This window comes from Phaseolus vulgaris, chromosome 8 (genome assembly GCF_000499845.2).
Source record: "Phaseolus vulgaris cultivar G19833 chromosome 8, P. vulgaris v2.0, whole genome shotgun sequence".
Lineage (NCBI taxonomy): Eukaryota > Viridiplantae > Streptophyta > Magnoliopsida > Fabales > Fabaceae > Phaseolus > Phaseolus vulgaris.
Genome location: NC_023752.2, coordinates 32,198,214 through 32,226,045, shown reverse-complemented (window position 1 = coordinate 32,226,045; position 27,832 = coordinate 32,198,214). Strand labels below are relative to the sequence as shown.

Genomic DNA, 27,832 nt, shown 5'->3' with positions numbered 1-27,832 from the left:
AATGATACAATCTAGCAAAGAAAAAATTAAAATTAGTTAGTTTCCGAGTGGTGAGGGCGAATGCGTCAATACGCGAGCCTCATCCTCTGCTCCCGCTTCTTCGCACCAGAAGCACACGAAAATGATCATTAAGCCCTTTTTTTTCTTACTTTATTTTCCTGATAGAATGTCCTCCTAAATATACTTTTCTGGAATTTTAGTTGTTACAGATACTCTCATCAGCACCACCAAAGTGTCTTCCATGTCCAAACACTGAAATGGCGTCCATTTCGAAGTGCATCACTGTCATCCCCACTTGTGGCCTCTCGCGGCTACAATCCTTCACTCTTTCTAGTTTGGCGAAGCCCCCGAAGCAGGCAATAGCATTCCCTTGCGTGCAAAACCCGTTGATTGGGGGAGTTCGGAGAAGGGGATTGGATTCTAGGGTTTTGGTGGCGAGGCCCGGGGGCACAGTGGAAACCGATAAGGTGCCGTCGGATGTCAGAAAGCGAACGATGGACGCGGTGGATGGATGCGGAGGGAGAGTGACCATTGGGGATGTGGCTAGCAGGGCTGGCCTCAACTTGAATCAAGCTCAGAAGGCTCTTCAAGCTCTTGCCGCTGACACAGATGGCTTCTTGGAGGTTGTTACTTTGTTGCCCTTTACTTTGTGAAGCTTCCAGTACCGTATATGATAGGATTATCTTAAATATGACCAAAAGAAGGAAAATTAAATGGTTTAAGGGTTTTATAGGATGGTTTTAGAATATTAAAAGTTTGTAATATTATTTAGTTTATATTTTAATTTCCTATAGTTAGATAATGACACTTGTAGGGCATATTTTAGGTTATATGTGTATTTTTCTTACTTATCGTTAAAATTTAAATGCTTGTATTTATCTTCTTTATAGCTTTAATGGTAGATTTTAGGATATTGTGGAATAGTGTAGCTCATAGCTTCCTATCAATGTGGAAAATGTGCTGCAGTAAGTTGGTTATTAATTTGTTTCCTTGGTTTCCTATTTATTGTAAACTGTGATTATGGTTAAACATTAGAAATTATGTGCTACGGTTGTATCTACAGGTTTCTGAGGAAGGTGACGTTCTTTATGTATTTCCAAAAGATTATCGATCTAGGCTTGGTGCCAAGTCGCTTAGGATTAAAGCTGAACCCTATTTTGAAAAGGCCAAGGTATGAAGACTATTGTCTTCTCTGTAACAGTTGTTGCTGATGTTTTATCACTTGAATGTTGTTGTTGTTGTTGTATAACTTTGACTTTGACAGGCCGCAGTAGAATACTTGATAAGGGTATCTTTTGGCACAGCGCTTATTGCATCCATTGTTATTGTTTACACTACAATAATTGCTCTTGTAACTAGCAGTAGAAGGTATTCCATAACTTTAATGTCTATAATTGTATTTTTTCTTGAAAAATTTAGTGATGTGAATGAGGGAATAATGTTATTTATTTGCAGTGATGATGATAACCGTGGAAGGCGTGGAGGCAGGTCGTATGATTCAGGAGTCACTTTCTTCTTCAATCCTGTTGATTTATTCTGGTAATTCTATTTTGAGTGAAGGAGTTGCATTTTATACAAAATTTCTCAAATATTTTTCCTTCTTGGTTCTGATTGTTTTCTGCTAATTAGAATTTGAAAAATGTGTTAAGAGATAGTGTGAGTGTTTAAATGTTCTTAATACTACACATAATCTAGATATTCTTGATTATTAGTGATGAGAATATCTTTCTTTCAATACTTGTCAGTTGGTTAGCTTGCTTTAAAACTATTGGCACTTATCTTGCAATAAGTTTTTTGTAAGAAGTTGTAATTGTCTCAGAGACAATTATGATTGTCATCTTCTCTCTTTGAGCTTTTGCACTCTATAACTATCTATTGTAGGTAGATGTTCCTCAGTTTTGTTATTCTTATGTTTTAGTGAAATAGAACTTTCTCAATTTCTCTCTTTCTTGTTCATTCAAATATGGTAGCAAAAGCCTAGGGTGGCTACAAATGGCTTCTATTAATCCATTGTTGTTCCTATCTACTACCTTGCCATACTCCCGACCACCACCTTGAGTGGCTTTGACTTGGATAATGAGAGGGAATAAACACATTTTATTAATTACAATCATGCTAATTGCATTCTCAACTCCATTTGTAACAATCAGATTCTCTTAAAAAGGAAATAAAATGTGTTGGAATGAATGTTTAGATTCTAGGGATATATAAGGACCAAGAGAAGGAGAGTTAGAGAGACAAGCACATGAATTACCAGTGTATGCCATCAAAGTAGTGTCACTAGTATTTTGGCATGTCGCACTCCATTTGATGTTCCTGAAGATGGATCATTTGGTAATTTAGGAGCAACAAGTGACTCAGAAGTAGATGCTTGCACAATAATGTGTGGATGAGGGGTTTCCCATGTAACTTCCAACCAATGTTATCAATAAACGGTTATGGCGTCGCCATCGCGGAAAATGGTGGCGAATTTTCTGGTCACCATCACACCATGACGGTGGCAATGCGGGTTTTTCATGGCTGCGACTTTTCACGGGATGCTAACAGTGAACGGAGAAAGCGATAACGGCAGAAAGAATGAGGCTTGCTACGGCGGCGCAAGAATAATCTTGACTGTATTTATTTTTGCCACTTGAGTAAAAGTCTCCTCCTAATCGATTCCATAGGTTTGAGTATACCCTTTTGCATCCAACCTTGCTTTATACCGATCCAGTGTGTCATCAAACTTATACTTAACTGTGTATATCCACCTATAACCCATTGCCTTCTTATCTTTTGGTCTCTCTACAATCTCCCAAGTCTCATTCCTTTGTAATACGCTCATTTCTTCATTCATGGCTCGAATCCAGTTCTCATCTTTTAAGGCTTCTTGTACTGATGTAGGGATTCTGATAGAATCAATAGCTGAAAGAAAACTCTGGTGCTGCATCGAAAGTTTTTCTGTTGACACAAAATGGGAAATAGGATACTTGGCACAAGATCTTTTTTCTTTTCTCAAGGAAATAGGTAAATCATTTAGGATAGGTTCAAAAGCAGTATTTAAGGTTTCCTCAAGAGTCTCACGGGTATGAGTTCTTACCTCCGGTTCGGACAATTGAAGTTGTTGTTCGACCAGGACGAGTTCTTGTTGCCTTCGCTGATATTGTTTTCCAAAATATTTGTCCTCATTATTCTTCACTGTTAATGATGTTGGTGCAGGGTCTTTGTCATCCTCCCTAAGATTGAAATCCTGCAACAAAGGAAAAGGTGGCAAGTCTAGAACCTCAACTTCTTGAATAGTCTCTCCCTAAAGTTGAGAACTAGGAAAGGAAGACTATCTTTCATGAAAGGTGACATCCTTGGAAACATAGACTTTACGACTTTGAGGGTGATAACATTTGTACCCCTTTTTGTTGGGGGCATAATTGATGAAGACACATTTGATGGCGCGAGGATCTAACTTACCCCTATAAGGATTATGAACATGGACAAAAGCAGGACAACCAAAGACACAATTTTGAAGACTAGTCAACATGGAATAGAATGATAGAATGTGGTCATGAGCTGAATAGGAGTAACACCCTCTAGAACCCGAGAGGGTAATCTATTAATCAAATAAGTAGCAGTCAAGACTGCTTCCCCCAGTAAGATCTAGGAACAAACGTTTGAAAGAGTAAAGTTCTAGTAACCTCAAGGATATGACGATTTTTCCTTTCAGCAACCCCATTTTGTTAAGGAGTGTCCACACAAGTTAAGTCATGAACAACTCCATTTCCCTGAAGGAACTTGAAAAGGTTTTGGTTCACATATTCTCTTCCATTATCAGAACGCAATCTTTAATTGGACTTTCAAATTGTGTTTGAACCAAACTATAAAAATTTACAAACAAGTAAAATACTTCAGACTTATCTTTTATGAGGAATGTACAGGTAACCCGAGTACAATCATCAATAAATGAAAAAATCATTTTGCACCCGAGAGATATTAAGAATAGGTGAAACTCCCCATACATCTGAATGAATAAGATCAAAAGGTTTAGAACTTTTATTACCATTGGGAAGAAAAGTTGTCTGATGGTGTTTAGCAAACTGACAAACATCACAATGAAAAAACTCAGTAGACACTTTTGTAAATAAAACAGGAAATAAGGACTTTAGGGTACTAAATGGAGGATGGCCAAGACGTCTGTGTTGAATTCATATGTGAGAGGATGACCAAGATTCTTGGCCTTGCTGAAGATTAGAAGTGTGTGACTATAGTCTAGCACACTTTTTATTTTCTTCATGCTGTAAATAATATAACCCGCTTTGCTCTTTAGCAATTCCAATAGTCTTCCTTGTGGCAAGATCCTGAAAAACACAATGGGAATGAAAAATTACCATTGCACAATTTAAATCTTGGGTAACCTTTTGAATAGACAAGAGGTTATTGGATAGTTTGGGAACATGAAACACATTTTTTAAAGGAAAGGAAGGTTGAAGGTGAACGTTACCATGACCAGTAACGGGGGTATTGGAACCATTAGCTACAGTAATATGTTGGTTACCAGATAAAGCAGTGTAGGATGAAAAATAAGAGGAATGAGGTGTCATATGATAGGTAGCACTAGAGTTTATAATCCATATATTTTCAGTACTAGAAGCATTAAATGATAAGAAACTAGAACTCTTACTAGTTAAAGAACAATAACTAGTTGTCTTACTAAGGGAGTCCATGAGAGTTCAATACCAACTGAGCTTTGCAGATTGACAAAATTTGGTCCTATTCACAAAAGAAAAAGTTTGTTGGAAATTTTTTCCGGCGGTGGTGGTCGACGACCACGGTCAATGGTGGTGGCAATGATGGTTAATGGTGCAAGGTGGTGGTCAGTGGGGAAAAGAGAAGAAAAAAAAAAACAGTTGCAGCAATTGAGGCTGTCCAAAAAAAGTAATTGCAGCCATGAAGGCTGTCCAGAAAAATAATTGTAGCAATGAAGGCTGCTAAAGAAAAAAGATTGCAGAAGCAGAGTCTCCCAGATCAGGTCTGATACCAAGTTGAAAGAAATAGATGAAATGTATTTCTGAGATAATTTGCAAATGTGATTACAGTCTCAATTTATAGATTATTTACAACTTAATTAAGGAAAGAAATAATAGGTAATGAAAGCAAGAAATAATCGGTGATTAAAGCTGTACAAATCAAATCACTAACAAATCTTTCCTAATAAATAGAGAATGAAATCTGCACTTAATTACAAAATAATTCTCTTGATTATGCAACAAAAGGGATACACAAGAGAAAGGTTCGAAAAAATATCCTCCAGAGACAATGAGTCTTCTGAGCCAACATGGTTTTGAAAAAGGCTCTAGATATCATGTAAAACTCTATGGAAGAGAGAAACATTAAGTTGAAATGATGTATTTTTTAAATAGCATGGGCACATCATTTATATTGAGAACTAGTAATCAATACAATAAATAGAGAGGTTTGATATCCAAAGATATAATACAGGAATAAAAAATGTTCCTAATAATATATATATATATATATATATATATATATATATATATATAATCTAGATATTTCTGATTACATAGGATCAACTCCTTATTTCCATAATTATAACAACATTCTTTATTATATAGGATTAACACTTTTTTCTATAATTATAACAAGTTTTCACAAATGGATACTATAAATTGTTTGGATATATTTTGTTTTTCTGGACAAAAGGTTTCTATTGTGAAAACTTGTTTTTCTGTCACGAAAAATATTAACCATATCAAGAGGTTTTCAAAATTTCTCTTATACTACCTACCTTCAAGTCAATATTCCTAATAAAGCTTCAAAATAAAAGGTCAAACTAGTCAAAGTCGTGGCTTTAACTTGTAAGACAATAACTGGCACAAAATATTTTCCCTCAAAGCAAACTGAACTTAAATGAACATCGTGGGACTGATATGAAAGGATCCAAACCAACCACGTTCATTTTTTTACCATAAACAAAGCATAATATGCAAGATTCTATACATCCCCAGAGTTGACAACTAAACCGTTTTTTTAATTGCTAATTCCCATGAAGCACTACATAATCAAATTACCGAATATTTAATTGCGAATTAAAAATTAAAAAAAAAAGAGAACCTGAGGCTTGTTCATTGATCAGATGGGTCCTCCAACATCATAATCATCCCAAATAAAGGTTTTATTTTCTAAAATACACATGCCATCCTTCTCTCCCTCCCCTGTCTCTGTGGCTGCTGACTCTTAACACCGAGCAGACAAAAGGTACTGAGCAGCCTGAAATATGCAGAAGCAGGAAAGGGACAAGTGCAAGTGTCCTTCTTGTAAGTGTTCTTTGGTTCTTTTTCTGCAATACGATTTAAAAATTGAAATGCTGCTAAGAGCATGGTGGGCCCCAAAACAACTGGCAATTGGGAATAAATATTTAAAAGTGTGGTATGGGAGAGATATTATTGACAAACCATAACTGTTGTATACCATAATGGCCTAACATATTTTTAGCCTGTGTGGATAGACGTGGAAGTGTACGGGAAGTTGATTTGCTTTTGTCTATACTTTTGATTGAATTAAGTATATCTTAATTTCTCCAATTACATTCCCAGTTTGTAGCACATGTATCTAGTTTCCTGTATGTAAAAGAGACACATTTCATTTTGAGAGAAATATTTGGTAACATATAATTTAATTTTTATACGATTGAAGGTACTGGGATCCATATTATTATAGGAGGCGAAGGCTACAAGCTGATGATGACAAGATGAACTTCATTGAATCGGTGTGTGATGTAATTGAAATAACATGTCATCCTTCCACCCCACATTTTATTGTTTCTAATGAAGACAAGGAATTTGTCATTTTGGTAGGTCTTCTCCTTTGTATTTGGAGATGGTGATCCTAATCAAGGAATTGAAGAAGAGAGATGGAAGTTGGTAATAATTGAGGACTATATTCAGTGGTCCGTTGCCTTTGATGATTTTGTTTTTTTGTTTCATATTTGGTACTGTTTTTCACATTACATGTTAAAATGCTAAACTCTTTTACCCTTTTTAAACTTTCCAATATCTTTACATGTTTATTTCCTCTAATCCACTTTACTCATCTTATATACAGATTGGGCAATACATAGCATCCAATGGTGGTGTTGTTGCAGCTGAAGAACTTGCTCCATATCTTGACATAGATTCTATGGAGGGACTTAAGGTAATTTGGTATATGTTTGGTTGTGTGTCTACAAACACAGATGAGCATGTTTTATGTGATAAATGGAAGCTAAAAGGAGTTGCTTTTTCCTGCACGCGGAAATTGAACCTTCATAAAAGTGGAACTGATATGTAACTGAACATTCTATAATTTGTTTAACAAGGATATTTGTTGATTTGGGACTTAAGTACCCCGTAATACACAGTCTTGTGTGTCTTGGTCTTTTGCAGTGACCACCCTTGTTCTTGTTTTGAGGTCCTCTTTTTGTGGCCAGATGCACTCTTCTTTCTCCTTTCCTTGAAATATGAAAAGCTGGAGAGGGGACTGGAATCATAAAGATCGATATTTTAACATGGAATATAATATCATTCCTATTTAAGCATGGATGCTTGAAAATAACTTGAATAAGGTAACATGACTTATAAACTTAAAAGCTTGAATAAGGTCAATACCCTAAACCCTAAACTTATAATTAACTTAAAAGTCACAACACAACAATTTCAATTAAGAAATTGCACTCCCATTATCTTTATTAGCATTAGCTCCATTTGAAGACATTTTGAGCCAACACAACCATGCATATCCAAACATAGTTTTTTAACATGGCTGTTAAACACAGCTAACCAGAACACTGAACCATCTGAAAAAAGGCTGTCAAACTTAAGCACAAAAGCAAAATCACAAAGAGAAATTAATGGTAATATTGTTAGGATTAGAGGAGTTAGTTAAGATAGTTTGAATGTTGAGCTAGTCAATTAGTTTGAGTGGTTGGTTAGATATATAATGAGGGGAGGAAGGATACGAGAGATTCATATTTGGGTTGTCATTGTCAGTTGAACACTGACTGTTTGGGAAAGGATAAATCTTTTGAGAAGGGAAAACCCTTAGAAGAAAGAGTGCTCTCCCATTTCTTGTTCTTTTTATCCTATTCCCTGGTTAGCGTTTGAAAATCATAATCTGGATATTAAAGAAAACCAAAAATGAAGGAAAAAGGTTGTGGGAGGCACAATGGAGGCGTGTTAAAAGAGGAAAGAGACAAGAACCACTGTTGAACTATGGGTTTCAACAGTGAAGGAGCTATGGATATTTTGCATGCAAACCAAACTCTTGTCCTTGAAATGTAGGTAGCAACCACCATAGTCCAAGCTACATGATACCCATTCATATTTCCACCACCACTGAAGCTACCAGTTACCTTGCTCCTAGGCACAATATTCTATAGTGGATAACAATGCAGGGTGCCCACCCCCAAAATGAGCGAGATAGCGATGGTGGGATAGTTGTTATTTTAATCTTGTAGTATGTGTACATTAACAAAAAAAAGAAAGGTGTAAGTTTAACCAAATGTTGTTGGTCCTGTAAGAAATGTTGTTAGAAGTACTACCTTAAGCTGTTCAAACTGTCATGAGAACTTGAGAAACAAAACAATGGAGGGAGTGAATTGCATAAGAGGGATAGTGAAAGAATAGGGTGGAAAAATGTGGATTATAGGTTAAAAGATACTTAATGTTTTACCCTTAATGAAAAATAACCTTGAAAAGTAAGAATGACATCTTTTGGGGCTGGTATTGTGACCCTTAGGTTAAACCTTATTTCAACACAAAACATCCCGAAATAGAGCAATCTCTTTGGTTTTGTTCATGAAGTGCAACACGGCTAGACATCAAGGTATGACATGATACAACCTTTTGTCATGCGGTTGTGCAACTTCACCTTGGACTGGCACGATAGTAGAACAATTAGTGCTTTAGGAGGCAAATGTGGAAGTGTCCCCAACATAAGAGGTATGGATCTTCATGCTTATTTTTGGAGGAATACACAGTTGTCATAATAGCATCATGGTGATCGCAGAATCTGATCACATGTAGCAGGACACTCGAGGCAAGCCATACAAGGAAGTCATAAATATTGTGGATGTGGTTCTCAAGTTTTTTCTTAACATTTGCAGTTGGTGGTAGAAGCTCATTGAAATCATGTAAGCAGGAAATTGTCGTGGAGCAAGTAGTGTCAAGAGGTCTTGACAAACACTGTACAAATGTAGGGTGCCATAATATAGAGGGCATGAGCTGCACTCCAAAATGGTGCATACATCTTATGAGAACAAAAAATAAGTTTGAAAGAGGTGTTGGTTGGTAGTAGACACTATAATTGAGATGGGATTTGTGGCCCAACTCACTAGGTCATAGCCTGATTTCGGAAGTCTAGTGGCATGGAGGAGCAAAAAGCAGAACGTTCTAGCCAAATCAAGTGCTGAAACATAATTTCGAGCAATAGCCCAAGGAATATGTGAAATTCCATGGATGAGAATTACATTGAAAAGACCTGAAGATAAAGTGGGATGAGCATGTGAGGTTATATTGTGATAATAAATCTGCTATTTGTATAGCCCACAACTCGATGCAATTGTGATAATAAATCTGCTATTTGTATAGTCCACAACTCGATGCAAAATGATAACACTAAACATATTAAGGTTGATAGACATTTTATCAAGTCAAAGCTAGACAGTGGTTTGATTTGCACCCCATATGTGTCCACTCAAAATCAACTTGCTGACATACTCAACAAAGGGCTAAACTGCATTAACTGAAAGAATTATATCCAAGCCCAGAATGGAGAAAACTTACTCAATATTTTGAAGGGGAGTGTCAAAACAGTGTTGCTCATTATGTATTTTAGGAAGTTTTTTATTTATTTTAACATTATAATTTTATTCATTATTACAATAGTATGATGTCATTAATAGTAGATTACGTATTTAAAATCAATCCTATAATTACTGAAATTCATATCCTGAGAATTAGTTCTCTATATTTCCTAAAATAAAAGGCTCAAGAATATATAGTCCAATGGCCTTTTTATTGTAATACAAAAGAAATTTATTATTCTTTTCTTTCTATCTATATTTGAGAAATAAGGTTCCAACCCTGTGGTTTCCAGAGAAAACTAAGGTCGTCGGAACAAGTGAATGTGTGTTAAGATAAGTCTCCCTTAGATATCGTGGGTCCACCAGGCAAACATCGTTTTCAAAAGGCTCTAGATACCATATTAAACTATAAGAAAAAGAGAAGCATTGAGTTTAAAGTGTGTCTCTATGACAACACATGTGATTTATTTATGTTGAGAAAATAAATCATTACTATAAATAGTGGAGATTTGATATCCTAGCATGACACCAAGTATGCATTGATGGGTAATGGTCATGCGGCTTTCCATTAAGAAACAGAATCAATCACTTGATGTCATATGATGGCATGGACCAGAGGTATTGGTTTTAGATTTGAGGGGTGGAACCAAAGACAACTATGAGGACCAAAAACAAAATTTGCTCATTTTACACGGACAAAACATTTAAACCCTACTTTTTTTTATACGATGTCATTCCTAATTTTTAACCTTGTATCTTTGGGTTGTGGCAGGATGATGAATCCTATATCTTACCTGTGCTTTTACGATTTGATGGTCAGCCTGATGTTGACGAGAAGGTATTCGAGACAATAACTTCTGCTTTTCCTTTTTCCTCTCAAATGGTATCTACAAGATGATCCTGTATATTAGTCCGTAGAATTACTCTTTGTTGCCACATTATGGATTTCCTTAAGGATTATCATACAATTGTTAGTAATAGTTTTTTTTTTTTTAAGGAAAGCATGAATTTCTTACTCATACATAATAATACCATCTGCAACTCATGTATAAAATATATAGTAGCTATTGATTTCTGCTGAGAATTATTTGTTCGCCTTATTTCCCCTCTTTTTATATATACTTGCAGATTGCTTGTTATGCAGGGAAATATTCTGTACAGGTTTCCATCTCTGCAGAGGACAGCTTCTCAAAAGAGTAAGAGGAAAGAATATGTAGGAAGGAGATGGGCAGATTGGGTTGGAATTGAGAAGTTTTTCCAGGAGAAAAAATGGCAATTCAGGTTTTTTTTATTTATTTTTTCTGATCTAGTTATGATTATCCTTGTATGTTTATTAAAACATAACAGTAGGCTTGTTCTATCGCAGTAAAACTGGCACCTCCGAGAGAGCAATGGTCTTTGGCCTAGGTGGCCTTAATCTGTTTGGAGTTATTATTCTTGGAACCATGTTGAAGTATGTTCTTCACATGATGCATTACATCATTAATTTGCTTTCAATTTTTTTTGTTTCAATGCCCTCACTTCTGTTTTTCATTGCTCGATAGAGATATGGCAGTTGCACCCAGTAGCTTCATTAAATTTGTAGGCGACATATTTCCTCTTCTTCAGGTACTGAATAATATTTCTATGTCCAAACAACTAAGTTCAAAGTTATAAATTATCTTTTTGAAGGAACATTTTGGTATAGGTTGATGATATTGCTAATTTTGGGAATTTCATGGCAATTTTATTGCTGCAAATTTAAGATAAATTAATTTTTGGGTGGGCAGTTCCTACGAACATGGGTATGGTCACTTTCTTGATATCTATGTAATTTTATGAAGGAAGAAACAAATTGTAGGAAGACATGATAAATAAAACGATTGTGTATTCTTTGGGCTCCTATCCACTTCTGGCTAACCCCTCAGGTATTGTTTGGGCTCGTACCCATTCCTGGCTAACCCATTGACTATTGTTTGGGCCCATAACCACTTCTGACTAACCTCTTGAGTATTGTTCGACTCCCAACCACTCCTGGTTGACCCTGTCCAAGTATTATTTTCTCAAGCCACTTTTGACTTAACCAAGTATTCTTTCATAAGTCACTCTTAACTTAATTAAGTATTCTTTCTAAAGCCACTCCTAACTTAACCAAGTATTCTTTCATAAGTCAATTTTGGCTTAATTAAGTATTCTTTCACAAGCCACCCATGGCTTAACCAAATATTATTTGATAGCCGCTCCTGGTTGATAAATGGGTATTCTTTACCAAACAATCACTTTTGTCTAAAATAAGAAGATTATTTGAGTGGTGGTCAACGAATCATATAGTTTCTCCCAAGAGAGAAATATCGTCTATAGACGTGTACAAGATTTGTATGCTCTTTTCTAGAACACAAACAATGTTCTTTATGAAGCTTTTGATGGGCGCAACGATTTCAGTACTATACAACAAAGTCTCTCTTCTTCTTGGTGAATGGCTTTATATAGGCCCTGGAAGAAGATTGTTGTTGCAAAATGGTTTTTGATACTTGAGCAACTTTAGCTCTTTTGAATGTCCTTCTTTTGTCTAATGAGCTTGAAAGTGAATGATGCATTAAATGCACTCCATGCAGCATTAGATGCCCTTTTCTTCTTTTACATAACCTTCGAATGGCTGGATGTATTTATCTCTTCTTTAACAGTGTGCCTTTGCCTAAAGTGTAGAGTCGTACAAAGTAGATAGTCTGTTTAGAGTTGTTAATGCTAGCATCAAAGGCTTGTTGAAGAAAAACAACTTTAGTTTTTTTATCCAAGAGGTCATTTGATGTGATTGTGCTTGCAAATAGATCTTCTTGGTAGATAGAATTAACGAACTATCCTTGTAACATTGAATAAGCATATATGTTTTTGTGTGGTACAAGGTTAGTTTAGACCTACGGCGTATCGTCTGATCTTGTAAAAAGCTTTATTGGACGTGATTTGAGATTGCTGTGTTGTATTGTCTATTAGACAAAACTCTTGTGTCTTACATGATTTCTTGTTAAACTAAGCTATCGTCTTATAGGTGAAACATGACTATGTTTATATATTTTCAGCATTTAATCAAAATCATAGGGTGTTGAACTTTTTCTCTAACAATCATACTTGAGATGACCTTAATACCTTGACAATAATATTGTAATAACAAGTCAGCTATGAGTATTGCTCATAATCTAATCCAATCCAACATGATAGGACCAAACATATTGAAATTGACAGACACTTGAGATCATAGAAATCTTGACTGAGGCCTAGTGGTTATAGCTCATGTTCCTACAAGATTTCAGATAACAAGAATCTTCACTAAAGGGCTTCCTCAAGGTAGATTCTAGGATCTTGTAGGCAAGTTGGGGATATTCATTAACAACTTTAGGGGGAGTGTTGTAAATAGCAAATTATTAGGATAAAAAATATTCTCAATATCTCCATAGGAATTAGGAAAAAATATCTTCAAAATCTTCCTATTTATTTCAACATATTTTTATTTCTTTTTTTAAAGGTTCTAGTCATTACAAATACAAATGATGAGAATGTAATTTATATGATTGGTATCAATAAAATAATTCTTAGGTTTTCTACTTGATCATTGTGAAGTAGAAACATTTTATATCAATTGCACTTTGCACTTAATCATTCAAGGCTTTTATACAATCTTAGTTTTGTTTTGAGTATGGAAAGCTTTCGTGATTAACTGTTAAAAGCATGACTGTTGTAGCTAATGTTGTGAAACTCGTTACTTGGAAGAGGATCAGAAAGGAATTAAAACTCGTAACTCGAGGATCGTAACTTGACTCAGAAAAGTTATTATTATATAAAAGAATTTTCTTTAATACATAACATAATTAAAAATAAATTCTTAATTCATAAAATAGTCATGCACAAAACAACCAATAAATTCATAAACGTTTAATACAAATAAACTATCCAAGAAAGTCAGGTATATTAATCATAGGATAATCATCTTCCTCTTCCAAATGATCTTCATTTTCATTAATATTATCTCCACCATGTCCTTCATCATTATCAACAATTGGAGGAACCTCCAAATCATTCATGAATTCAACAAAACCATCTCTTCTAGGATCATCTTCTCCAACTTCAACTAATATGTCTTCGTCTCTAAACCATCTATTTGTTTCATTTTCTTCTACAGTCCATTCATCATCAGAAGCAAGATCATCTTTTGTTTCCTAACATCTTTCTTCATCAATCTTGAATTTGTCATCACAAACACCACATCATTCATGGTCCTTTGGTGTGAATCTAAATAATTATAAAATTAATTAACACATCATATTATCATCTAAAAAATAATTGTAAAATCAATTTCAATAATTTAAATTCTTACCCTTTCAAAAGCACTCCAATTACGCTCACAACCGGATGAACTAAAAGTCAAACTCAATACTCTAATTGCAAATCTTTGTAGTTTTGGATGTTCATCACCATATGATTCCCACCATTGTGATGGAGTTTTGGTCTTGAGTGCATGTTGAGCTATCTGACTACCAAAAACTCTTGAAACTCTCAATTTGAACATCAATCTTTCTCATCTTATCAATGTCTCCCACCAACCTCTCCACAGAGTCATACATTCCACGTTTCACCTCATAATCAACTTTAAAATCGGGATGATAATGCAACATGGGATTAAGGTAATAGCTTGCAGCATGCAATGGCTTATGCAATTGGTTGTCCCATCTTTGATCAATGATTTCCCAAAGGGAAGTGTAGCTAAATAAGATATAAATAAATAAATTAATCTCTAAAACAAGTCTATATTTCTAAACAATAAAATTAGAAATTAAATATAAGTGAAAGGTAATTAGTCTTACCTTTTACTAACTGCATTGAAAAGACTTTGTATCTTCTCTTTTGCAATATCTATCTCTTCATAAATAAATCCCATGACTGATTTCTCATCTAAATCCAACATGCGCGACATTTTAATTAGGGGAAGGCACCCCTCAAGCAAATTTAAAATGTTTTTCCAAAATCCCTTTGCCAATATAAATTTTCCACCAACCCTTCATCTCTTGTTTTTACAAATTGACTCGATTGCCACTTTGAGGATGTGAACATCCTAATAAGTGATCTTTAATTTTCATTCAAGCATCCCAAAGTCAGATAAGAGGTGGCAAAACGAGTATTGGCTGGTCTTATCAAATCTATTCCTTTACTATATTTGTGCAACAAGGAGATAAGACCAATTCTTGAGTAAATGTAGGTTGTAGTTTTCTTACCATTGACTATTGTCTCATGATGGAGTGATATTTTCTTCTCAAAATCTTCCAACATTAGATCAATGCAATGGACTGCATAAGGTGTCCAATACAACTTTTTCCTCTTTTGGATTAACAATTCCCTATCAGCCTTATAACTAATTCAGGCATCCTCTTAAGTTCTTCACTGTTTGCTACATAAAAAGGAATAACATTATTGTAGAAAAACAGAGCAATTTCTTGGCATGTCTCCTCCCTCTCATTCTTCTTGAAAATGGAGTTAATAGTAGTTTGAGTTCCCCTTCTCTTGAAAATATTTGATGAGTCCCCAACCTCTTCACTTGGTCTTTTTCTACAATTATTTGAATCACACACACTATTGTCTTCTACAAACATTGATTTCTTTATCAGATTTTTGCTGCAGTGTAGCAATAGTATCCAACATTAATTTTTTAACCTCTTATAGCACTAGTATATATGCTCACACATCCTTTGAAGTCCTTGCTAAATGGTGCTTTAATCTGTAAATCCCTCTTATTACTACTTTCTCAAAATATATACATTTTACGTTCCTTGCTTTTCCATCACAATATATAGAAACACAATGCTTCCACGCAGGACCAGTACGACCACTTGCCATTATAATAATGATCAACAAAAAGAAAATAAAAGTAAAAGAAATAAAATAGATGAACAATGCAGCACAGTGGTGAAATCTAAATATAATAAATTCTTCTCCCTCTCGTGACATCACAAAATGAAATAATAGAGAGCGGAGTTGTGGTGGGACCATTAGACCAAGAAGGAGGGAGGCGTGACGACAATGGGGTCGCAACGGCAGGAGGCGCGATGGCGTCGAGCACGACCTAGAATGACGACGATCTTGAACAAAAGCAAAGAGGTTGACAACGCGAGCAACAATCACGATTTCAGCGATTGAGTTCTCACAGTTGCACGTTTGGGTTTCGTCCTTGGGCTTTCAAACCACCATGTAAGGGCTTTTTTTTTTAAATTGGCCCAAGTCACGGATCGAAGACAATCATCGATCCTTCGATTCGACTACGTACTCGCAGGATTGCTCTGATTCGCTCAACCAAAAATCCTCTATGCGAGTCAAGACGTTTTCTGCTAAAAAATCGTAGGATCATGCGAGTATACGAGTACACTCGCTGTACCGCCCAGGTAGTCGGAAGTAATGACGTGGCAGCAAGCAATAATATAGGCGTGTTGAACGGAACACCTGTCTGGCAGAAGGGAAGGAAGTCCGGGAGCTCGTGTAGTCACCAATCGTTAAGTTGGCGTGATCCGATCTCCAGCATATCTAAACCGACGGTCACCAGGTTTGTGTCGTAGTCGCCGGATGCGAACCCAGGCGACCAAGTGATCAGAGATCGCCGAGAGGAGGACATCGCCGAAAGATCAGGAAAGCTTGTTCAAGGCTTTCAAAGGGCACGAGTGCGAAGGATGAAGTTATCAGATGATCATTCCCCAGCTAGCCAGAGGTTAAGGCCAGAGAACAGCTTACCAGGACATGCACGGTGAAGCGAGTAAAGCAGATTATGATGGCGGCCGGCGAGACCACAGGGAAGGTGTACATGGTGACACCCTGCACTCGCCACATAGAAGAGATCGCGCTCCAAGGCAGCTATACGCCGAGTTACTCCTTGCATGGGTAACTTAGTCGAACAGCCTGAAGAGTAAGAAGTGACGCTCAAGCAGAGGACGCTCCAGAGGTTGACACGTGTACAGCTGGATGCGAGCCACGTGTTCAGATGTGTAACCGTCAGGAGAGAGAAAGTGCACAGGTATATAAGAGATTCTAACGAACTTCTGAGGTACGCGCGCGTTTAGAACACTTCTTTACGCTTGAGAATACTTGAGTACGCTGAGAGAGTTTTTGCACGGTTCCTTGAGTTCTTAGTTTTCTCTCTTAGAGTTTTGGTGGTTCCGTCACTGACTTGAGCGTCGGAGCGCGATCGGCCGCAGTGGCGCCACTCTGTCTTTTGCAGGTTCTTGAGGTGAATCGAGGTGTGAAGGACGGAAGCTAGCGTGGTGCAAAGCCGATCCAGAGGAAGACACCTTTGACGAGGCAAGGCTCTTGCGCTCTGGTCAACAGGCAGGATCACTCGCGATTTTCACTTCATTGGTTGTAGCATCTAACATCTTGTATTGACTAACCAGTGGACAGTCTGATGAGCTATAAATTGCACAAAACACACATTAGAAGGTTCACACAATATTGCATATATATATATATGTAGCACATTCATTATTTGTTATCATCAAAAGTCTTCATATGGATTAGATTGTCGGGATCTTATCAACAACACTAAAATACATTTGAGCATACCACCCAAAAAGGGATGGCAAGATTGAAGTTCTCAAAAGAGGACTCAAAACATACCTCCTGAATTGCTTCTATGGAGATTGATTGCATATTTTGTATAACTTTATCCACCTGGCAAGTAATAATACGACACCTCCTTCCATTCAACCATCTAGATGACTACTTTATAGGGCCTTTATGGATGACGACCACTAGACATTCTCACTCCTTTCTGATCAGTATGATCTACAGTCACCTCTTGACATCCTCCATGAACACCAAACCATCTTGCAAGATTTGAAAGAACCTCTTTTACGCACATCAACACATGTTTGGGCAAACCAACTAGCACCACAAAGATTGCAACTTTGTTGTTAACTAGGTATGATTGGAACTTCAACCATATTTGCAAAGCACAGTTGCTCGTTGACCTACTCACAAATTGGCTAGTCAGTATGTTGGCCCAAATCGTAAGCTACATGGGCACACCTACTTGCTCACAAATTTTCGAAAATACTTAGAATGAGAATCTTATTAAATATTTTGAATTTTAGAATTTAGTTGCTTCAAATTAATGCACATAGTTAAGAATGTAACAAATCAAGAAATTGAGAGATAAGGAGAGAGAAAGATCAAGACAACAAATCTTTATACTGGTTCACTCTATATCAAAAGCTACACCCAATTGCTCACTACACCAGCTAAGCTTATAGTATAATCTCAAGGTTTACAAACGCAACCAAAATAGTGAAAGTAAACAACTCAAGAAACCAAATCTTGAACCCTACAATACTTGATTACTCTCCTAGTAACACCTTGTTACTATACTATACTAGGAAACCCTATCCAAAAAAATCTAAAGACTAAAATTAAATTGAAGAATAAGAACAATGTCACCTCGGACAAGCTCAACACAACAGAAAAGGAAAACCAAGGTGAACCTCTATGTTTTCTTCAAATCAAGGTATTGATCACAAGATTGTACAAAGAAAGCTTCAAGAACAATTTTTACTCAGTTTGGACTCTCTCTCACTAAGTAAAAATGATCTAAGAAAGAATGGTTTTGATTTCGTGTTAATAGGTTCTAAAACGAGAGTTATATAAAATTCAATGTCAATTTTGATGTCTTAAAATTGTGTTTTAATATGTTAATTTCACTTACTAGTAATATCCCCACTTCCCTTCCTTATCCCCACACATTACGTACCCTCCATTAACATGTCCATTTAGTCACCTAACCCTTTATCTTCTCCTATCCAGAAGGCGGTCCAATCCCACATGTCTAGTCACTCATGTTCCCCTCAGGCCCAACTCACTATATATCCCACGTCCCAACCACCACCCTTTTCCACTTAGGCTCACACATCAACTCAAAGCTCTTCCCCAATGCTTTCCGTAACCCAACCCATTACTCCCCTATCCTCAACCTTCTCAACAACCTGCTCTTCCCAACCCTGAGGAAAAAATTCCCCCTATAGCACGGGGTATTTGTACAATTTGAGGGAAAAGTTAGGTCACCCAAGTGGTTCAAAGGCTATGTGTGGAATTAAATAGTTGTCCTCCTTTTTATGGGCCTATACTGGCCCATCCTACAATACTACCCCAATCCTTTTATGTATGACTATTCTTCGTACAATTTGAGGGAAATGAAGAAACTACTTTAACTATTTTGTCTCTTTATTGCAACATGACAACATATTGCAACATGTCAGTAATTATTCGTGACAAAGCTTCATTCCATGAACCTGAAAAAGTGGGTTTGGTCAATATGAAGTGTGTTAGATATTATTAGATATAATTAGATATTATTTGATATTATGAGATATTATAGATATTGTTAGATATCTCATATTTATGTAATGGGCTTAGCCCATATGTTTCTTTTTCCTATATAAACATAACCCTATGTGTTCAATGTACACAAGGGATTTACCCTATTCTTTCTTTTCCTTTAATATGGTATCTAGAGCATAAGGTTAGAGTTTAGGGTTTAGGGTTCAATTTTTATTGGTGAATCCACTATTCACTGGAATTTTCCAGCCACCACCCCCACTGTCTCGCCGGACCTTCGCCGGACCTTCACCGGAACTTCGCCGGAGACGCCGCCGGAATCTCGCCGGAATCGCTGTCGGAGCCTTCATCTTTGTTGCTCCCGCCAATTAACCGGTGACTGGATTTGTCCTTATCTTTTATGGCTTCTTCCGCTTCCGCTGCCACTATGGCTTCTTCTTCAGTCATTATGCCGGATTCATCTATTTATACTAATTACGTCAATGTTCATCTTTCCATTGACAAATTGGATGGAACCAATTATGACACTTGGGCATCAGATATTAAATTATGGCTTAAGAGTCAAGGTTATGTTGATCATCTTACTCATCCTACTCTTGCTGAAAAATGAGGTTGTTCGTTGGTCGAAAATTGATGCTCAATTATGCATTGTTATCAAATCGACCATTCACTCATCTTTAAAACAAATTTTTCGTACCTATGAAACATGTTCAGAAGTTTGGGAACAAGCAAAATTATTATACACCAATGATACTCAACGTCTTTATGGTGTGTGTCAAAATCTTCTCACAATTGTTGCTCCCAAACGTCTTGATGGTACAATGGCAGAATATCTAGGTAAACTTCATGCTCTTCTTCATGATTTTAATGAGTTATTACCTCCTGCCTCTACTCCTTCTCAAGAACTAGAACAAAGATCCAAGTTCTTCATGTTATTGGGTTTACATGGTCTTCCTGATGATTATTCTCACGTTCGTGATCAAATTTTGGGATCTCCTATTGTGCCCAATTTTACTTCCACTTGTTCTACCCTTTTGCGCGTGCCAGGTAAACACACCGCTGATATAACGTCTCATGTTGATGACTCTTCTGCTTTAGTATCTCAGCATAATGATCGTACTCGCCCTCACAAGCCGGGCAAAGGGCGTCACAAGTGTGACCATTGTGGCAAACTTGGCCACAAAATTGACAGATGTTATGCCTTACATGGTCGTCCTCCTAGATCTGTTGCGGTTGCTCAAATTGCCCCTGTGCAACCTTCTACCATGGACCATACTTCAATTGATACCGCAAGCCAGCCTGCTATTTTCAATGAATTTCTTAAATGGTATGAGGATCGTCAGAACCCTAGTTCCACGGCTTCTGTTGCACATTCAGGTACATCTTTTGTTGGCCTCACTCACTCCACTTCCCATGGCCCTTGGGTTCTAGATTCAGGTGCCACTGATCACATTACTGGTAATAAATCTTTTTTCTCTTCCCTATCTACTACGGGTTATTTACCTTCAGTTACCATGGCCAATGGATATAGGGTACCATCACATGGTGTTGGTACTATTAATCTTTTTTCATCTTTATCTATTGATAATGTTCTTTATGTCCCTGGGTCTCCATTTAACTTATTATCCATTAGTCGTCTCACTCGTTCCCTTGACTGTGTTATTTCTTTTACCAAAGATTCTGTTACTTTACAGGACCAGAGTTCGGGACGGATGATTGGCACCGGATGTGAGTCTCATGGACTTTATCAACTACAGATTTCTGCACATGTTGGCGCAATTATGGATTCTCCATCTCTCATTCATGCTCGGTTGGGTCATCCTAGTCTTGCCAAGATGCAACAGCTTGTTCCAAGTTTGTCTAATGTGTCTACTTTATCGTGTGAGTCGTGTCAGTTAGGGAAACACATTCGTAGTTCTTTTCCTCGTAGTGTCTCACAACGTGCTTCATCTCCTTTTGCCTTAGTTCACTCTGACATTTGGGGACCAAGTCGTATTAAGTCTAATTTAGGATTTCAGTATTTTGTTACTTTTATTGATGATTATTCAAAATGTACTTGGGTATTTTTAATGAAAAACCGTTCTGAGTTGTTTTCTATATTTCAAATATTTTACAATGAAATTAAAAATCAATTTGGAATTTCCATCCGAATTTTGCGCAGTGATAATGGACGTGAGTATCTTTCTCATTCTTTTAAAAATTTTATGGCTTCTCATGGTATTCTTCATCAAACTTCATGTGCTTATACACCTCAACAAAATGGGGTAGCTGAGCGCAAGAATAGACATCTTGTTGAAACAACTCGTACTATTTTAATCCATGGTGATGTTCCTCAGCGTTTTTGGGGTGATGCTGTTCTTAGTGCATGTTATCTCATTAATCGCATGCCATCTTCAGTTTTAGATAACAAAATTCCTCATTCTATTTTATTTCCACATGACCCTCTCCACTCTTTACCTCCCAAAGTTTTTGGGTCCACATGTTTTGTTCATAATTTTAGTCCTGGTCTTGATAAATTATCTCCTAAGTCACACAAATGTGTCTTTTTAGGGTTCACTAGATCACAAAAAGGATATAAATGTTTCTCACCGTCTTTAAACCGTTATTTTATTTCAGCAGATGTCACCTTCAGTGAATCTTCCCTTTACTTTAAGTCTTGTCCTTCTCCTTCAATTTCTTCATCTAATCAAGTTAATATTCCTCATGTTGTGCCTAGTGCACCTAACAATTCACCATCGCCGCCAACTCTTCAGGTGTATAGTCGTCGTCAACCGTCTCATCGTCCATCAGCAGACTCTATTCTGGTGCCAACACCTCATCCCCCTCCGGCTCCTATAGTTGAACCTCCGACTGTTGAACCTGATCTTCCTATTACTATCCGTAAAGGTATACGTTCTACTCGTAATCCCTCTCCACATTATACTGCTTTGAGTTACCATAGACTATCTCAACCCTTTTATACCTGCCTTTCGTCTATTTCTTCTATATCCATTCCAAAATCTGTAGGTGATGCCTTAGTCCATCCTGGTTGGCGTCAGGCCATGCTTGATGAAATGAATGCGCTTCAGAATAATGGAACTTGGGAACTTGTTCCTTTACCATCTAGGAAATCTGTTGTTGGTTGCAGGTGGATTTTTGCTATCAAAGTTGGTCCTGATGGTACTATTGATCGTCTCAAAGCTCGTCTTGTGGCTAAGGGTTATACCCAAATTTTTGGTTTAGACTATGGTGATACTTTTTCTCCAGTAGCAAAGATGGCCTCTGTTCGCTTATTCATAGCTATGGCTGCTCTTCAACAATGGCCTCTTTATCAACTGGATGTTAAAAATGCTTTTCTTAATGGGGATTTGCAGGAAGAAATTTATATGGAGCAACCTCCCGGTTTTGTTGCTCAGGGGGAGTCTTCTGGATTGGTATGTCGTCTTCGCAAATCCTTATATGGCCTCAAGCAGTCTCCTAGGGCTTGGTTTGGAAAATTTAGCAATGTTGTTCAACAATTTGGTATGACTCGCAGTGAAGGCGATCATTCAGTTTTTTATCGTCACTCGAGTGCTGGGTGTATCTATCTTGTAGTATATGTTGATGACATTGTTCTTACAGGCAGTGATCACCATGGCATCTCACAAGTAAAACAACACCTTTGTCAACACTTTCAGACCAAAGATCTTGGCAAACTCAGATATTTCTTGGGGATTGAGGTAGCACAATCCAATACTGGTATTGTTATCTCTCAAAGAAAATACGCATTAGATATTTTGGAGGAAATTGGGTTGATGAATTCGAAATCTGTTGATACTCCCATGGATCCCAATGTCAAGCTTCTACCCAATCAGGGGGAGCCTCTTTCAGATCCTGAGAAGTACAGGAGATTAGTTGGAAGATTGAACTATCTCACTGTTACTCGTCCTGATATTTCCTTTGCAGTCAGTGTGGTGAGTCAATTTCTTAATTCTCCATGTGAAGATCATTGGAATGCAGTCATTCGTATAGTGAAGTACATTAAAGGCTCTCCTGGAAAAGGTTTGTTATATGGTCATAATAACCATACTAAAGTCGTTTGTTATTCAGATGCTGATTGGGCAGGATCTCCATCTGATAGAAGGTCAACTTCTGGTTATTGTGTCTCCATTGGTGATAACTTGATCTCTTGGAAGAGCAAGAAACAAAGTGTTGTGGCAAGATCTAGTGCAGAAGCAGAATATAGAGCTATGGCCTCGGCTACTTGTGAGCTTATTTGGCTTAAACAGTTACTTAAAGAATTGCAATTTGGAGAGGTTACTCAAATGACACTCATATGTGATAATCAGGCTGCTCTTCATATTAGCTCAAATCCAGTTTTTCATGAAAGGACAAAACATATTGAGATTGATTGTCATTTCATTCGAGAAAAGATTATATCAGGAGATATCAAGACTGAGTTTGTTAATTCAAATAATCAATTAGCAGATATTTTTACTAAACCCTTACGAGGACCTAGGATTGATTACATTTGTAACAAGCTGGGTACATATGATCTATATGCACCAGCTTGAGGGGGAGTGTTAGATATTATTAGATATAATTAGATATTATTTGATATTATGAGATATTATAGATATTGTTAGATATCTCATATTTATGTAATGGGCTTAGCCCATATGTGTAATGGCTGAAATGATCCTAATGAGAAGAGTAAATAAAACCGGGGTTGATAAGCATATCATTTTATTGGTGCTTCTCTTGCTTTGTCTAGAGTCATGGCCATTAACTAAATGAGATAAAATGAAAGCATTGAGAAAGACAAATACTATTGATCAAAATATGTCATACTTCGGAAAATGTTTTACACTTGCATAAACGTTAAGTATGTCTTGGATGCATGAGATAAATCTTGTGATTATTGTTAGATATTATAAGATATTATTAGATATTATAAGATATTAGATATTGTCAGATATTTCTATGTAATGGGCTTAGCCCATATTTGTTTTGTATGTTTTTCTCTGTATAAACATAACCTACTTGTTCAATATACACAAGGGATTTATCCTATTTCTCCTTTTTCTTTATTTTAATAATTATATTTGTTAGCATTCTGTAAATCTTGTGATTATAGTTATTAGCATTGTTTAACATCACTGTCTCATACGTTGTATGGTAATATTTGCAGATTTATGCTGGTTGTTTCTTTGCAATTCCTCTTTTTCGGTGGTTTCTTATTCGAAAAAAGAATGATGATATTCAAAAGAGAAATAAAGCTAGAGAGCAGTGTGCACGAGTTCTTGAATTACCTGACACTTCACTACGGCAGAAGGTATGATTTATCAAAGTCATATTGACCTTATAGTATATCGATATTATTGTCTTCCTCTATAATTTATTTACTACAGAATTCAAGAGAATCTTCCTTTAAATGTATGAAGGCAACCTTGTATTTGTGTATGAAAACATAAAAAAGAAGCAAGGAAATGTTGGACCTGTTTTAGACCTTCATTTCTCTCATTTCTTTCTTTATATACTTCTAATTACTCTTGGTTGTCTTTTTATAAAGTTTACCACATTTTATAGTTTACAACAAGTATTCCGAATAAATTGAATAAGGATGTAATTGAATTTTGAAAATGATTCCTTGAATAATTGTGCATCCAATCTCATTTCTGTATTGTTTTGGATGGTTGCTGCTTATACGACCACGTCCAATATGTGTGTATCACTATCATATGCTCAGTTCAACTATGGATCTTTTAAATACTTTATTTCGATATGCTCTTGTCTTGTTTGAGGGAGTGGAAGATTGGATGGGGGATGGCTTTTCTCAGGCATAATCTCCCTGAGAAATTCTTTGTTTTGGCTTTCAGCTTTTGAATGCTCGGGACATGGCCCAAAAGACAGTCATAGGAAAGGATCAAATTGTGTATAGCACTGACAAGGACTTCCTTGAGCAAGACTATGAAACTCAAGAATGGGATAAAAAATTTCGGGAGCTTGAGAGGTCCGACTAAGAAGGGTCAACTGTTAACCTGTTATAAAGGTAACTTGTTTAACTTCAATGTGTACACTTCTTAACATGTGTTCAATTCCTATGGATTAAAAAATGTCAATGTCAATGTATTGAATTATAGGTATTTTTTCAAATTAATTAAATTAGACGATAAATTTAAAAATCTAAATGTATGATTTTTTTTTTCTTCTTTACATTTGATTTTGTATTGTAGACGATAATGTATATCTAATAGTTATACTTTTAAGTTTTAGTTAATTTTAAATTCATATAATTTTTTGTTTAAATAGCAAATGTTTTATTAAAATAAAAATAAATGTAAATAGTGTAAGAAAAATACTTTTTTTTTTTGTTTTAAGGATCCAATAATATTTTTAGCTCATAGTAGCGAGGGTGTGAATATTGTGAAGATGAGGGTTTCTATTTTTTAATTAAGAGGCATGGTAATATTTTTTTTAGTGAGAGGCCAAATGTAAATGAAGAAAGCAAATAGTTCAAACTTCAAACGCTTCTTCAAAAGTGGTAGAAAATGTTACGAAACCTCTTATTTTAGTGAAATAAAAAAGTTATAATGGAATCTTTACTTCATTGAATGGGTGTTATCATCCATTAAAATTTCAGGGAGTTGAGCTTCTTATGTATTGACAACTTGAGCAGCACAGCATCTGGGCTTGGCTTCTGTGAAAGCATTGGATGTGGCCCTGCTATATTGCACTATTTACTGGTTCATCTATAAATCGTAATTCATTTCTTAGATCCAGTAATTTGAGTGATAAAATTTGTAATTTGACCTATAAAAGTAGTGAAAGCTTCATGTAGCTTGATAGGCATTGCCTTTGTATTTATGACTTTATTGGCCAGTGTTGATATTAATTAGCGCGAAGGTGAAGAAAATTAACGTTTATCGTAAAAGCACCACAGATAATTAGGAAGCAAGATTGTATAAGATATTGGTCCGCAAGTTTCTCATTTTGCGTAGGTGTAAACCAGAGTTCCTTTTGCTTGTCTGATTTTGTTCTATTTTCTTAGTTTTTTTTATCAAAATTTTTTATTGATTGCATTTCAAATATATAGACAAGTTTTTAATTTTTTCAGAAAGATTAATTTGAAATTAATAAGAAATGGATATTTTATAAGATCTAATATAAATTATCATAGATGAATACTTTAAAAACAAATTTTTTAGGAATTAAAAGTCAAAATTTTAATTTAGGGAATGAAATAAAGTATGAATAAGGGTTAAATAGAGATTGAAGTCAAAAGATAATTGTTCGTATTTGTGTCACAAGAGTGTTTTCTTAAAGCTATCGGGGTTGATATTTTATCAAACACTACTGTTTAAATATAGTTAATTTTTAGAATTTGGATTTTTAGTGACACGTCAAATCAAGGATTTTGTGGACGATAAAATAAGTTTATAAATTTTAAATTTTAATATACATCGAAAGTAAAACACAAATTTATGAACAGTTGAGAAAAAAATATTTTTATTATTTCTTTAATTTTAAAACTCACATTTCTGAAAATCATTATTAGTAGTATATTTATTTTTTAACTGTTTTTCTTAAAACACATAATTTTATAATCACTGTATATAATGATATTTTCAAAACAAAAATAGTTGAAAAGGAACTCTTTTAAGTTATCAGGTTTCTTTAACGTAATGTCCAAAGCATTTAGTTGTTTATTTCAATTTTTTTACAGTAACTTATTATTTTAATTGTTCCTTAAATCGTGTTATATTATTTATAATATAAACATTATTAGATACACAAAGAAGTGTAACGTACATTACTAAATGTTTAAGTTAGGCCACTTTAGTAACTAGCAAGCTTTCATGTTAGATACAAAACATAATTATTTATGGTTTTCATTAATGTAACAAACAATAGTTGAACAAAAACTATTTGTATTAACAAAATTCTAAGTGTTATGCTTAACCTTTTCTTATTGTCTGTATGGAATTTTTCTTTCCAGGTATAGACGTCCCAATTTCTATTTAACATCATGTTGTGTTGGGTAAAGTAAAAGTGCATCATGGGGTGTGTTCTGTAGGAGACAATATATTGGTTACCTCTCTAAACAACCTGCGAACTCTACATCACCTACATTTTGTCCTTGGCAAAGCGAGAATTATTAGAAGAAGGATGTAAATGTGGTGCTGAAGGTGGCTAAGCAGAGAGAAGGAAACGAATAGGTGGATAACATTTAATTCTCTTTCGTGCAATGCATGTCATCAAGTATTCCAGTATCACAAAAACAAACGAAGGACAACGAAAAAGAAGAAACTACCAAGAATAATTAGTTCAAGCATGTCAATATATAACATGATTGAAATGATCACTATAACATCACTATAAGAGATTTTGATGATAACTGTGCCTGTTGGAGCTGATTGAGTCACGTAACTCGATACCGATAGTCGACCGATATAATCTCTATTAAAGGGCACCCGTCTTCCTCTTACTCTTGATCTCATTTCATGAGTTCCTTCACCTCCTGTTTAGACATTGACAGAGAATTTATTAACTACTTCAAGATCATACTTGCTTAAGGGTTCTGCTAGCCTCATCCAGTTTCCTTCTATGCAACCCATTTAAAAATAACTCTATTGCTCGGGTTGCAATTGGACTTTTCTCTCTGTAATGAAGGTCCAATTTTTTTATTTCATTATCTTCTTTGTT

The 27,832-nt window shown here is 35.8% G+C and overlaps 1 protein-coding gene across 1 annotated transcript; it reads left to right on the top strand.

The window, feature by feature from the left end:
* On the top strand, nucleotides 1-26,155 carry LOC137823526 (uncharacterized protein At5g03900, chloroplastic). The gene is made up of 14 exons (XM_068628712.1): nucleotides 1-623; nucleotides 1,064-1,171; nucleotides 1,265-1,368; nucleotides 1,456-1,539; nucleotides 6,685-6,757; nucleotides 6,846-6,911; nucleotides 7,093-7,182; nucleotides 10,602-10,667; nucleotides 10,974-11,110; nucleotides 11,196-11,282; nucleotides 11,374-11,437; nucleotides 24,318-24,461; nucleotides 25,006-25,178; nucleotides 25,770-26,155. The coding sequence occupies exons 1-13, from the start codon at nucleotides 258-260 to the stop codon at nucleotides 25,147-25,149; spliced, it is 1,533 nt and encodes a 510-aa protein (XP_068484813.1). The 5' UTR covers nucleotides 1-257; the 3' UTR covers nucleotides 25,150-25,178; nucleotides 25,770-26,155.
* The last annotated feature ends 1,677 nt before the right edge of the window (nucleotides 26,156-27,832 follow it).